The following is a 13,612-nucleotide window of genomic DNA, read 5'->3' on the forward strand; positions in this document are numbered from 1 at the left end:
ATCCCAACAGAACCTCGCTAAACAACGCTGCTTATTTTTTAATTAAACCGCAACATTTGATTTAATTTTAGAGCACCGCAATATACACATAAATATAGCGCAGACCTTTAATTACATGACTGGAAACAGACGGCACAGGCCAGGTTCCAATTAGCGGTTAATTAGGTCTGCGTGTCCCGGCGACGCCGCGGGACGGAGCCGACAGACACACCAGCCGCTCTTCGCAGATCCGAGCCGCTGTGTGTTGGGAACGGTTCCCACAGAGCAACGCAGCGCAGCAGAGACTGGGAGATATCACGTTTTGCAGCCCAGAATACGAGGAATAATAACACCAGACATGTACCACATAACGTAGGAGACGGGTGAAGTAGTAGGCATGAGAAATGTAGTTTAGCGGTTGCAGTTCAGCAGCTGGACGGTAAAGGTTTGTAAAGCTTCTAAAATTGGGGGACGCACAGGCACACACCCCCACACGGACACAGAAAGTCCAGCTTTCAGGGGGGTCCCTGGGTGGATCCGAACCGGAGTCCAGGAGATGAGGAGAGCAGGGGACCAGCCACTAAACACACTCTCCATGCTGTGATCAAACCCTGCTGACAACCTCTACCTAGAAGAGAAGCTTGGTTCTATAATCAATAGCAAGGCGACAGTATATTGGGTCATAATTCGATAGATTTCTCCGACAAGTACAATAACGAGAACAATGATTTTTTTGATTATATTTTTTATTCTTCAGCACTGGCAGCACTGGTAAAAAAAAACAAATACAAAACGAAACAACATAAATACACTGCTGTTTGTTTCCTGTTTCCTGTCGGCTTCGCAGCGGCTTGCCCTGCCTCACTTCTGGTCTCGTGAACGCTGGCAGAACATACTGTCTTATCAGGCGTTGGCAGGTCCAAATGGCATTTTACAAACATGCACAGGGGAAACCAACCGCGGACACGCATAAACCCCCCACTCCTACCCCTACTCGCGGTAGCTGAGCAATCCTGGATCAGCTTATTATCTGTTGAACCATTTTTATTTGAACTCAAACGTGTCGTTATCTTCGGAGCTCCATAGAGACCCATTAATCTACAAACCAGTTATGTACAAACAGAAAGCAGTCAACACAGCCCAGAGTTAAACCAGCGCTCCTTTACGTCCTGTGACGGCTTACAAGGTGAAGAGCGGGGAAATTAGGGTTTAAGGTAAAGGAGCTGAAACAGGGCAGCAGCCGTCAGTTGTTTAGAAGGAAAACACAAAGAAAACAAGCTATTAACACAGACCGATACAGAGACAGAGCTCCCCTAGACGGCCATTTTGCGGATGTTCATGATCAGTCTCTTGCTGTACTCCTTGTGGTCGACCGGCTTCACGTCCATCACCGTAGCCTTGATCCGAGACTCGTCCTAGCGGGGGGGAAGCAAACAAACAGACACAAACAAACAAACAGTGAGGCCTTAGGACAGCTCACAAGCACCACTGTGGTGAGAGCAGCAGCGAGCGACAGACACACAGCTTCTGTACAAGTAGCGAGGCCTTCAGATGTTTATTCGAGCCAGCCGTCCCCGCAGCGCGGCTATAGGCCCCGTAAAAAGACAACATGGCAGTAAAGATAATGATGTCAATACCCCCAAGGCAATGGCATCCTTATGATCCAATAGCAGTCCTTAAACCAGATCTGCGCACTGCACTGAGTATAGTTATTCCAAGTAATCCCAATTAATCCTCCCCGGAAAAACCCAAACAGTGGCCGAGAGACGTCGCTCTTCGTCCGCGGTGGGGTCAACGTGAGCGATCGTACCCGGGTTTGGCAGCGCGACGTCGACTGCCATTAAAATGAAGATCTCCACAGAAAAAAAAACGGGTGGCGGCGGTTTTTTTTTAAACGCCATCCCCACCTCCACGGCAGTCTAGACAGGAGAAGGTCATTTCCAGCCGGGGCCATCATTCTTGGCGTTTAAAGCGCAGTTACACACACTTTGTCTCCATTAATCTCCCCTTATACCCATGTAGGGGAGATGTAAATCATCCCCGAACGGGTTGGCACTGACATTTTATTTTAACAAGACCCGCACGCTGTCCTCGCCCAAATAGGTCGAGTAACCCCCCCTCCGGCATCCCTTACATAAGCAGGGAGGGGCGTGGCTACGATGCACAGGCTCGGCATCCCCGAGCTATGTGGCTATGCTAAATATGCTAATGAACGCAAAACAAAAACAAGACATTATGTACGCAAGGCCGACGCCCCCCCAGGAGCCCTATAGGGTAGGATCGCCCACGTGGGGTTGGGCCCGCCTCCACGGGTTAATGGTGCGAGGCAGCTGATGGGCGGGCCAAGGCAGGCTAACGCTAAGCAGGCTAAGCACTAGGCAGGCTAAGCACTAGGCAGGCTAAGCACTAGGCAGGCTAGCTCTAGGCAGGCTAAGTGCTAGGCTGGCTAATCGCTATGCAGGCTAGCTCTAGACAGGCTAGCGCTTAGCAGAGCAGGCTAAGCGCTAAGCAGAGCAGGCTAAACGCTAGGCAGGCTAAGCGCTAAGCAGAGCAAGATAAATGCTAGGCAGGCTAAGCAGAGCAGGCTAAACATTAGGCAGGCTAGCGCTAAGCAGGCTAGTGCTAAGCAGGCCTGTTTGTGGTGCTAAGCAGGCCTGTTTGTGGTGCTGAGCACTCGGCTCCAAGGCTAGAGGGATCCCGAGCTATAGGGGGTTCCACATTAACATAGCGCTCAATAAGGAATGGGAGGGGGGGGGGGGAAATCAAGTAAACGAAGACTGTGTGTGCGTTCGTGCGTTGACTTAACACACAGTGTACTACACATATGAACACAGAAGCACACTCACACCCAGCCCGAGGGCGAGGCAGCATCTGTGCATGCCAACGGTGTTAACGGCAGCAGCCGTGCTGCTACAGTGTGCTCCCGCGGCGGCACAGGGATTTACATCTGGCCGGCGCAGAGAGAAGGCTGAGCCGTTAGCCCTGGGCCGGGCTCCCCCGGGGCCGCAGCTAACGGCGCGAGGGGAAGGAGGGAGCAAGGTGTTGGCAGGGTGGAGCTTGTAGCTACCAGCATCCCTCTCTCGCTCCCTCCCACGCTCCCCCGCCCCGGGTAGCTGTTAGCTGCGAGCTCAAGTGAGAGGGAGGGCGGGGCTGGTAGCTTCAAGCGACAGGTAGCTACGAGCTTGAGTGAATGAGTAAGTGAGTTGCTGGTAGCTCAAAGCTCCAGTGAGAGAGAGGCTGGTAGCTTAAGGCTACCGGCCTCTCTCTCTCTCTCTCTCTCTCTCTCCCCGGGTAGCTGTTAGCTACAAGCTCCAGTGAGGAGAAAGGGGCTGTTAGCTACAGTGAGTGAATGAGAGAGCGTGAGTGAGAGAGAGAGGGGCTGGTAGCTACGAGCTACAGTGAGAGTGAGAGAGAGAGGGGCTGGTAGCTACGAGCTACAGTGAGAGTGAGAGAGAGAGGGGCTACGAGCTACAGTGAGAGTGAGAGAGAGAGGGGCTGCTAGCTACGAGCTACAGTGAGAGTGAGAGAGAGAGGGGCTGGTAGCTATGAGCTACAGTGAGAGTGAGAGAGAGAGGGGCTGGTAGCTACGAGCTACAGTGAGAGTGAGAGAGAGAGGGGCTGGTAGCTACGAGCTACAGTGAGAGTGAGAGAGAGAGGGGCTGGTAGCTACGAGCTACAGTGAGAGTGAGAGAGAGAGGGGCTACGAGCTACAGTGAGAGTGAGAGAGAGAGGGGCTGGTAGCTACGAGCTACAGTGAGAGTGAGAGAGAGAGGGGCTGGTAGCTACGAGCTACAGTGAGAGAGAGAGAGAAGGAGGCTGATAGCTACCTAGGCTGGTAGCCTCACTCTCTGTGCTTGGAGAGCAGGTGATTAAGTGCCAGAGCTCTTCTACATCTGCCCTGTGGAAGCCTATCATGTCCTGACCAGATCAAGCTGGTCTAGAAGGTTGTTCAGACTCTGATATCTTCTACGTTTGAGGCCAGGGGCTGTAGCTGTACCGGCACTAGAATTTAGTAAAAAGATTGATGGACGGAGGCTGTGTGAGAATGGATGTAATCCATGGATGTAATTCACTGTACACACACACAACGGTAAGGTTGAGAGTGCTGCTGGGTGTTTAGTAACACGGTCGAGTGCTGCACAGTCAGGCACCGGGCGCAATGAGCAGGGGGCGAAAACCGGAATACATTCCATGCGACAGGCCTTCGGTGAAAAGGAGAAAAAAATAAAATAAAAAAAAGGCAGAAAATAGATTTTTTCACTTCCAAGAATAACGTGAAATATGTTGGAAGCAATGCAGTGGAAGATTGCTGCCTGCAGACACAGGTCAACACGGCGGGCATTAATTCAACCCGTCCAGCGCCATGGACCCAATTGAGCTGTGCCAAAAGTGAGGACTCTGGACACGCGAGGCATAACTCGGCCGAAGCAGCCGCCGGAAATAAGTGTGGAACGATTTGATGTCGGGCAACACGCGAAAAAAAAAAAAAAAAAAAACATCTCTGGAGAAACATCATCTCAGCCCCCGCTGGATCCCGGGCCGATTTTTAGGGGATTAAAAAGAGAAGATACTGTTGTAGTCGAGTCATGAAAGACCAGGACAACGGGACAACAGAGGTCCGTATAGCCAGTCCGGGCCCCTGAGGCGGGGGGCGTTAGTGTGGGGGCCCCTAAATCCATCATCCACTCGAGGGGGGTCGGCGGGCTTTGACAACTAGGGCCCCCTGCCAACGTGAGAAAGTTACAGGCTAGGGCCACTACTCCCTCTCACATCAAAACGGCCCCCGCCCGGAATGGTTGGTTTATCACAAAACTTTTTGGGAACATTTTAATGACTTTTTCTTTGGTTATGCACCGATATATCATCGACTCCCCGTTCCTTTTATTTGTGTCGCCCATGGTTGGTTTTAGTGCGGCGTTTATGACCCTGGTGATCAGAGTCGTTAATGTGAGTCGTATGGAGCCACACCAATCCTGGGGCTTCTGGTTAATGGCCAATTTAATGAACAACAGGCAGTGGGGAGACGTAATTCAAAAAGTAGTCTATTAAGAAAATATTAAACAGGATTAAAACCTGTTCTTCTTCCCGCATTCCGGTTAATGCTCCCAACAAACTCCATTATTTCTTGCTAAACACTTTCTTTTTTTTTTTCCTACGCATTCTCCTTTCATAGCAAGGTCGTACCACACGAAGGCATCCTTCAAGACGTCCGAGCGACAGAGATCCAGGTGTGGGAACCTCCGGCCTTGTTAACCCCCACGCTAAATACCAAAATGCAACTGTATACAAAATCAGCGGTTGAGATCTTCTCCGAGATGAGAAAATACTTAATTCAGTTAAACGTGTTACTTTGTGTTCGCCGTGTTTGACATTTGCTGGTGAGCGTGCGAGCCGAGCCGAGCACTCGCCCCCCCCCCCCCCCCCAAACAAAACTGGACCCCTGCAACTGAAGCCCCCCCTCTCCCCCCCAGAATGTTTTTATAGCAACACCTCATTAAGGGTCATCTGTTTTTAAATCAATATTACTGATTATTTCTTCAGGTTTTAGTAATTTGCACGAATGACAGAGTGATAACCACTTTTTAATTTCACTGTAGGTAAAGTTTGATTTTTACTTTTACTTTGACCTCACTATTTTTCAGACCCCGTCTACGGCCCTGCCTGAGGGTCTAAGAAGACACCGCTAGTCATGCTCGGTCCACGACCCTACAGTCCTCCCAGCGTTTTATCTGGGCTTCGAGAGTGCCCCTCACTGCACACCTCTGTGTCCCAGTCTGCCCCCGTCTGGCTCGGCAGCTCCCCGGTCCTCCAGTGATTAGCCCCGCTCACTTCTTGCCAGAGGAGCAGGATTTATGTGGGCAGAAAACAAAACATCAGCCCTGTGTCATTTGCTATGCAAATCCTGCCACACATCTCTTTGAAACTGGGCAGGATTGACACAAGCACACACACACACCGACACACACGCACACACACACCCACATCCACACACCTTATCTCCAATGTCGCCTCCTTCCTCTGTGGCCCCTCCGTTTTGAAAACATTTAAAATGTGTTAAAATGTCTAGACAGGGGGCCTGCAGGGGTGACTCAAATCCTAAATACCAGCCGGGTGATTACAAAGTGACAGCTGTAATAACGGCCGGTCGGGTGTGAGGAACGCGGGGAACGGGACTCAGGAGCCCCGGCGAGACGGAGCAGTCTGACACTTGACAGGTTTAAAAAGTGACGGGGATATTCATCCAGCGACATTTCCAGAAGTCATGACCTACATGCATTGATCCTCGTTCTGATATTGTAAACGGCTTTGAGCCGCGGAGCTCCACCACAGTCAGAGGGGGAGGATTTATATCCAGTGCAAAGTTCAAAAAGATTAGATGCGTATGGATGTGTCTTGATAAGGCGTTTACGATTTTTACCCAATGGTAGTACAATCGGATCGACTTTGTACTTCCCCCAAGAAACTAAACCCTTATCAATTCACCGATCATTTTTACATTTCACAGGTACATCCATACCCCTACCCTACACCGACTCCTGAAGTCGCTGCATTTGATCTGATAAAAATAATCTCAAAGTATAATAAGTTTCCCCCTCCCCCACAGACCAAAAGAAAAGCAGCAGACTCATCAAATATGTACAGAGCATGCCCTTCAGAAACCTGCTTACAATAACGCCTCTCAATGACTTGACAGCGCAGTGCTGCGAACGCTTCAGCAAAAACATCAAATACCGGAGGACTGCGCCACAGACGTGGAGGTCGTGTCACAAAAAGAAACAGACTAAATAAAACACTGCGCCACTTTATCCGCGCCGACTGACAGCTCTGATTAACGACGGTGGTTTCCCCCGGTCTACCGAGGCCTGTTTGTACCACATCATCGGCGTGTCCATAACACCACCACCTCCTCCTCTCCGTTCCCGTGAACAATAGCCAGCGTTCACAGAGGAAAACAAACGAGGGGCCGGTGAAGGGGCAGGTGTCGCGTTGGGGGAAGTGGGGCGAAAAAGCGGCTTTCTTGGAAAGGGGAACGATCGCCACCGTTGGAATCGCGTTTGTGAGCGAATTGTTTGTCAACAAAGCATTAAAAACCATTGGGTGAGACTGTGCATGATAACACAAAGGCCTGTGTGTGTTCCATGTATTCATGGGTCAAAAAAAGACACTTCACCTTTCATAAAAGACAATGTTTAAAGCATGCCCCTTTAAAAAAGGATTGTAGGTACTTAGCATTTAGCTTGTATCCAAAGCGACATACATCATTAATGAGCAGGTAGCGGACTGAGCCTCTTGATCAGGGACACCTACAGGTGGGATCTAGTATGTTCATCTGTCCTGCACCCCACTGAACAGCTCCTTATGTTGATCTGAACTTACGTTGTACGTCTCCAGCTTGACTCGGCTGCGGAACACGAACGTGTGGAAGTTGGCCTGCTGGAAGATCTCCTCGAACGCCGCCTCGTTCTGCAGGGGAAACAATCAGGACGGGAACACTTCAATTAAACCTGTCTGCATCGTAGCTTATTTAAAGTCTAGCTTTAAATGAGCACTAATGGGACACACAGCACTGAAGAAACACCGGCTTTGATTATTTCATGAGTTCATCTCCATCCACCAACAGACAGACACACACACACACACACACACACACACACACACACACACACACACACACACACAAGACCAACATCCTCACATTTAGCACGAGCAGTCGGGAGTGTGAAGGTGTGAATCCTTTAGAACAACATGTAGACATCGTTTATACACGGTGAAATGTTTGTTTGTTGTGCTTCGTGCTGGAGCAAATGTGTTTCAGATCAGGGGGGACGGGTGTGTGTGTGTGTGTGTGGAGTGGGGTGGGGGGGGGGGGGGGGTATTCACACAGCACAGGGGAAACACCCGGCTAGACCGCTTGGGAGGCTCACCGAGTCCTTAAGCTGCCCCAGGTAAGCCGCGTTCTGGCCCAGGATGGCCTCGGCGCTCTCCTGGAAGCACGTCACCCATTGGTTGTCTCCGTAGTCCGCGATGTTGGCCTGCCAGAGATTGGGGCGAAAACGAGGAGTCGGTGAGAACGAAGGCGGAATCGTAAACCCCTTCCACCACAGGTACTGTTTGGTTATTTCAACCACGTGTTGGAGCCGCATGAGGAGATGTGAATCCGGTCCATATGGGTGGTTATTCATGATGAATGCATTCGTGATGAGGCCGGATGTACACCTTGAGGTATGGTGATGCATACGGGGGAAGAGAGATTCACAGCTTATGTTTCCGCTTGTGTTCGGTGGCAATATGCTGACGGCTGAATGGTACAAAACAATAACAAAGAAATATGCTTATTCCAAAAGGGCTGGGCGCTTTCGCTGACTGAAGGCGTTTTTAAATTTAAAAGGCGATATTTCATGTATTTTGGCTCCGTACAAACAAAGAATAGGCCTATATTTGAGTGCATCCATGCAAATTATGTGGGACGACCAGAAAGCACGGAAAGTCCTTATGCAGACAATAACCACCTCATGCAGAATTGAACATAAAAACAAATAAACATGAATCTCATTCAACAATTAGACTGGAATATGACTACAGAAAGGCTTGTATTTTTATAGCCAGAGCGACAGATATAGAAGAATACAACAGAGGGATGCTTGAGAGGGAAACGAGGACAGTGACATGGCATAGTAGTTGGGAGACGGGAGACACCCGTATTTTTTCTGCTCTAAAGAAGACGCCTAGCCAACGAGAGGTCTGGATCTGGCACACCAAATGGCTGCCCTTGAACCTCAGTCACTGTCCCTTGTGCGTGTGTGGGCCGTGCCGGTGTGACTTGTGAGATAGTAGGTGGGTCGTTCGATGTACCTCGGGGGTGTGTTTCAGTCAGTGTGTCTCGGGTGTGTCTGTGTGTGTGTGTTTCAGTCAGTGTGTCTCGGGTGTGTCCGTGCATGCGTGTTTCTCGGGTGTGCATGTGTGTGTGTCTCAGGTGTGTGTGTGTCTCAGGTGTGTGTGTGTGTGTCTGTGTGTCTCAGGTGTGTGTGTGGGTGTGTCTCAGGTGTGCGTGTGTCTCAGGTGTGTGTGTGTGTGTGTGAGTCTCAGGTGTGTGTGTGTTTCAGGTGTGTGTGTGTGTGTGTGTCTCAGGTGTGTGTGTGGGTGTGTGTCTCAGGTGGGTGTGTGTCTCAGGTGTGTGTGTGTGTGTGTGTCTCAGGTGTGTGTGTGTCTCAGGTGTGTGTGTGTGTGTGAGTCTCAGGTGTGTGCGTGTGCGTTTGCGTGTGCATGCGTGTGTGTGTCGGTCGTTGTGTCTCGGGTGTGTGTTTCAGTCAGTGTGTCTGTACATGCGTGTGTGTCTCATATGTGTGTGTGTGTGTGTTTCTGCGTGTCTTTGTGTCTCTTCTTTGTGTCAGTCGGTGTTTGTGTGTCTGTATGCTGTTGTGTGTTCCGTTGTTCGTCACTCACAGACAGGATGAGCCGGTACTTGAAGTTGGGGAACTCTTTGTCACACTTCTCACAACGGTACATGCCGTTCTGCTGGTCCACCACCTTCTTGTTGCAGTCCGGGCTGGGGCAGGCCTGGTACAGGCAGTTCTCCTTACGCAGGTACACTATGGTGGCGATGCTGTTGAAATAGTCCGCCTACACACACAAACACACAGACACACAAACACACATGAATATTCCAACTTTCCGTCCATGTCTGGGTTTTGTGCGGCGAGACATTCGTTAGGAGCCATGCCACCGTCAAATGATTAAAAATAACATTGTATAAACATAAAGACATCAGACGGGAAACACTGGGATGTTCAAAATAACGAATCGCATAATTTGACGAAAATCTGCATGCACCGCTCCGACACAAATGGAAAGCTGCGACGTGGCTCCCACGTATTTATGAGCAGCATGAGCACATGTAAATGACGAGAATTAAGGAGGCTGCGGGTGTGTAAACAGGCTCTCCGAAACAGATTCCTTCACTGAAGAGTGAAAGATTTATAAAAAGGCCACGGACAAAAATGAGTTGTGACAAAGGAATTTGCCAGCGGGCCGGTGGGGGGGACAGATGAAATCCAGGCGCGGCCTTTAAAGGCTCCTACCCGCCAGGCAACAGACCCCCCCCCCCCGATGAGTCTGCTGAGTCAGTCGGGAGTGGGGGGGGGCCTTGAGCTGGCTCTGATTGTCATATAGTACAGGGGTGCTTAAGTCACGAAATTCTGCCGCCCCTCTGCTGTTTTGTAAACAGACAGCACCATAGATCTACACATAACAAACAGACGTCCAGTAATGGCCCCATGTGGGTGATTGATCCCCTCGCTCTGATTCATGTCCCCTGTGCCGCGGCATGCGTCCATCACATTTGTCAACGGGTATGTGTGTTTGTGTGTGTGTGTCTCTGTGTGTGTACATCACAGGTACGACAAGGAGGGTCATGCCGTGGAGGGCCAGTCCCTGACGGAGGTGCGGGGGGTAGAGTTTGGGGGGGGAGACCGGGACAGAGATAGGGGGTTTCGATGGCAACAGCCAATGAGAAGGAACAAAGTACGATGGCATCAGCCAATGGGAAGTAACAAACAACGATGGCATCAGCCAATGGGAAGGAACAAAGAACGATGGCATCAGCCAATGGGAAGGAACAAAGAACGATGGCATCAGCCAATGGGAAGGATCAAGGTACGATGGCAACAGCCAATTAGGAAGGAACAAGGTACGATGGCAACAGCCAATGGGAAGGAACAAATGACGATGGCAACAGCCAATGAGAAGGAACAAATTATAATGGCATCAGCCAATGGGAAGGAACAAATTACGATGGCAACAGCCAATGGGAAGGAACAAATTACGCTGGCATCAGCCAATGGGAAGGATCAGAGGAGCGTTTCTCGTAACGGGTGACACCGGCATGTGTTAAAGCGCTCGACAAATCAAGAAACAAACTCGTGATTCTCTTCCTTAACCTTTAAACGGCTTAAGCTACTGCTTTACTATTTACCTTTCGCCTTGCTTGCAAAAGACGCAAAATAACTAAATGTTAAATTTCAGTAGAAATGGCGTCAGAAGGTGTCGATAAACCCAGCAGCCATCATACAAATGCCATTGACCTCGTTCCTGTCGACATAGTGTTCCCCCAAAGAGAAGCATCGCAAACACCCTGACAGAAGTCTTTTTGAACCTCTGCATGTTTCCCAGTCGCCTAGCATGGCCCGGAGACCCTGGAGCAGGGAAAAGGTCAGGGCGAAGGGTGGGGCTCGGACTTCAAAAGCTGCGCGGTGACAGCAGCCTACGAGGCGGCGGCGCGGTGTGGAGACGCCGGGTGTCAACAGAGGTTCTCCTCCCACCGGCACCTCCGACAGTAGTGCTCACGCCCTGACGAGCACACTTTAAAGAGATAGTTCTCACACCCAAACAGCCGGGTTGTTTTGGACCCTCCCTCCCTCCCTCCCTCTCCTCCTCGCCCCGCTGGCCCTCAGGATGATTGGGTTGGGGGTTCAGAGGGAGGGGGGAGGGGGTGATGGAGGTTCACAGCCTGGCAAAAGGTGCATTTCCTCAGGGTCAGTGAGCACGGTGACAAGTGGCCTCTTCGGTGCCGGGGCGCCAACAGCAGACCTACCAATCATTCTGCAGTGTAAGTCTAATTATGTTAACACCACAGAACCGCCCGGGGCTAAGAAGGCATCTGTAATAGCGTCTAATCCGGGGGAGAATTGCTGATTCTTAATGCCCTCCTTGCACGACTAGGCTTAAAAAGGCATATTTTCGCGTGCTGGCTGTTGTGATTCAGCCGTAGACAAAAAGGAGCAGACTTGGGAGAAAAAAATAAATAATAAAGGATTTAACAGGAAAGGGACCCGCGGCTCCCCCGGGAGTCCTGTTCACTTACAGTCTTGGCCGCCGCTCAATATCCAGGCCGGGGCCCGGGGCCCAGCCGCCTGTTCTCTGAAGGAAATAAACAGAAGGAAAACTAGAATTGATCCACCGCCGCCCCCTGCCTCCTCTAGCCAACGGCCGACCCTCATGTCAGACGGCGACAGTTCCTCGACCCCAATTAGCACCGTGCGCAGGACATCTGATATCATGTGTCACTTCGGATAAGTAAAAAAGCCTTTCAGAAAAGCGGTTGACGACTGTGGCAAAAAGAGAAGAATTGAACCACCCCGCCTCTAAGCAGACGAGGTTGGCGACAACGACTTCTGATTGTCCAGATTAAATGGGAAACAACCACGACACTTCACGGAAAAAGCGTAAATTACAAAAAAAATAAATAAAAAGCTTGTCAGTTAAGAGTAGGACGTAACGTCAGTGAGGCCGCGCAGAAACGTTGACAAGGGAGCGTCCGAAAACGCTGTTCTGCCATCCTCTGTCACCTCCCGTGTACAACATGTCCGCCCGGCACGGCAGAGACCGGACAGCGCGTGTCAGAGGGCACGCTCCCACGTTGGGAATATCGCAGATTGTGACACAAAGAGGTTGTGACAGGGATTGGGGGGGGGGGGGGGGGGGGCAATTAATTGTGGCAGACGTTGGTCAAGGGAGTGCAGTGAAAACCTGACCCTGCGTCACCGCCCCTCTCCCCTCCCTGACTCATCGGCGGTCTGGGGCCAGGTAGGTGAGGTTCAAGACGGCCGAGACAGGCTTCTACGTCCCGTCACACACCCCCCCCCCCCCCCCCCCCCCCCCGATAATGCGGTCCGCGCTGAGGAGGACAAACGTGCGGCGTTGAAGGATCAGGCTCGCTCACCCCTCGCTCTTGCTCTCGCCCTTGAGTGGGGGGTGAGCCAATGGGAAGAGGGGACGATGTTCAACGGACGAGATGGAGACACCGATGACCGCCGGTCGCCTGGAAGAGCGACGAGATGAAGAGGCGGAGGATACTGGCGAGAGACGTACGCTTCTCAAGGAGAGCAAAGCCAGAGAGATCATTTCAAATGGTTAATGGATTGCATTTCTACAGCGCTTTTCTAACCTGCCGCCACTCACTGCTTTACAATTATTGTATGACATTCCCTCATTCATACAAACATTCACACACCGACGGCCGCGTCAACCATGCATGGCGACAGCCAGCTCGTCGGGAGCAGTCAGGGTGAGGCGTCTTGCTCAGGGACACCTTGACGCTCAGCGAGGATGAGCCGGGGATCGAACTAGCAACCTTCGGGTTACCAGCCAACCCGCTCTGCCTCCTGAGCGACTACCGTGAAGACCGCCGTGCGTATTGCGTTCGTATGGACTCAATGGAAACCCAGACGGTCTGTACCCTCGTCATAATTTGCCTCCCAAAGTGATGTGGACGCCTCTTACTTTGCGGCGGTTAGTTTGTCACGGTCTTCTGCGTCGAGAGCTCCCCGCCAAGAAGAAACACGGGAGAAACAATGAGCACTGGTACCGCGGAGCCCAAACAGCCACCGGCCTCCTCCTTAATTCAAACCGTACCACGGTAATAACTTCAGAGAATTGGACCGCCTATCGGAGGGGAGACCATTAAGACGAGAGCGAGAAGATAACGTCAATGCGATTACCCAGACATTTTGATCCGAGGAGCCGCTGTATCTCGTATCACATCGTGGTTACGATATATAGAGACACGGCCCAGTTCTGGTGGCTGGTGATGGGGGCTCGAGATTAGAGTGTGGGTGACCGTGTGTGTATTTGTGTA

General features: G+C 51.2%; 1 protein-coding gene across 2 annotated transcripts in view; it reads right to left on the reverse strand.

The window, feature by feature from the left end:
* Nucleotides 1-1,001: 1,001 nt before the first annotated feature.
* rpa1 (replication protein A1) overlaps nt 1,002-13,612 on the reverse strand; it is a 37,395-nt gene continuing 24,784 nt past the window's right edge. For both annotated transcript variants that reach the window (XM_030381242.1, XM_030381244.1), the window contains exons 14-17: nt 9,424-9,600; nt 7,905-8,012; nt 7,357-7,443; nt 1,002-1,394 (exon numbers count right to left, since the gene is read on the reverse strand). In XM_030381242.1, coding sequence (XP_030237102.1) covers nt 1,293-1,394; nt 7,357-7,443; nt 7,905-8,012; nt 9,424-9,600 — 474 coding nt within the window. In that variant the 3' untranslated portion in view covers nt 1,002-1,292. The remainder of the gene's footprint in view (nt 1,395-7,356; nt 7,444-7,904; nt 8,013-9,423; nt 9,601-13,612) is intronic.

Source organism: Gadus morhua, chromosome 16 (genome assembly GCF_902167405.1).
Source record: "Gadus morhua chromosome 16, gadMor3.0, whole genome shotgun sequence".
Lineage (NCBI taxonomy): Eukaryota > Metazoa > Chordata > Actinopteri > Gadiformes > Gadidae > Gadus > Gadus morhua.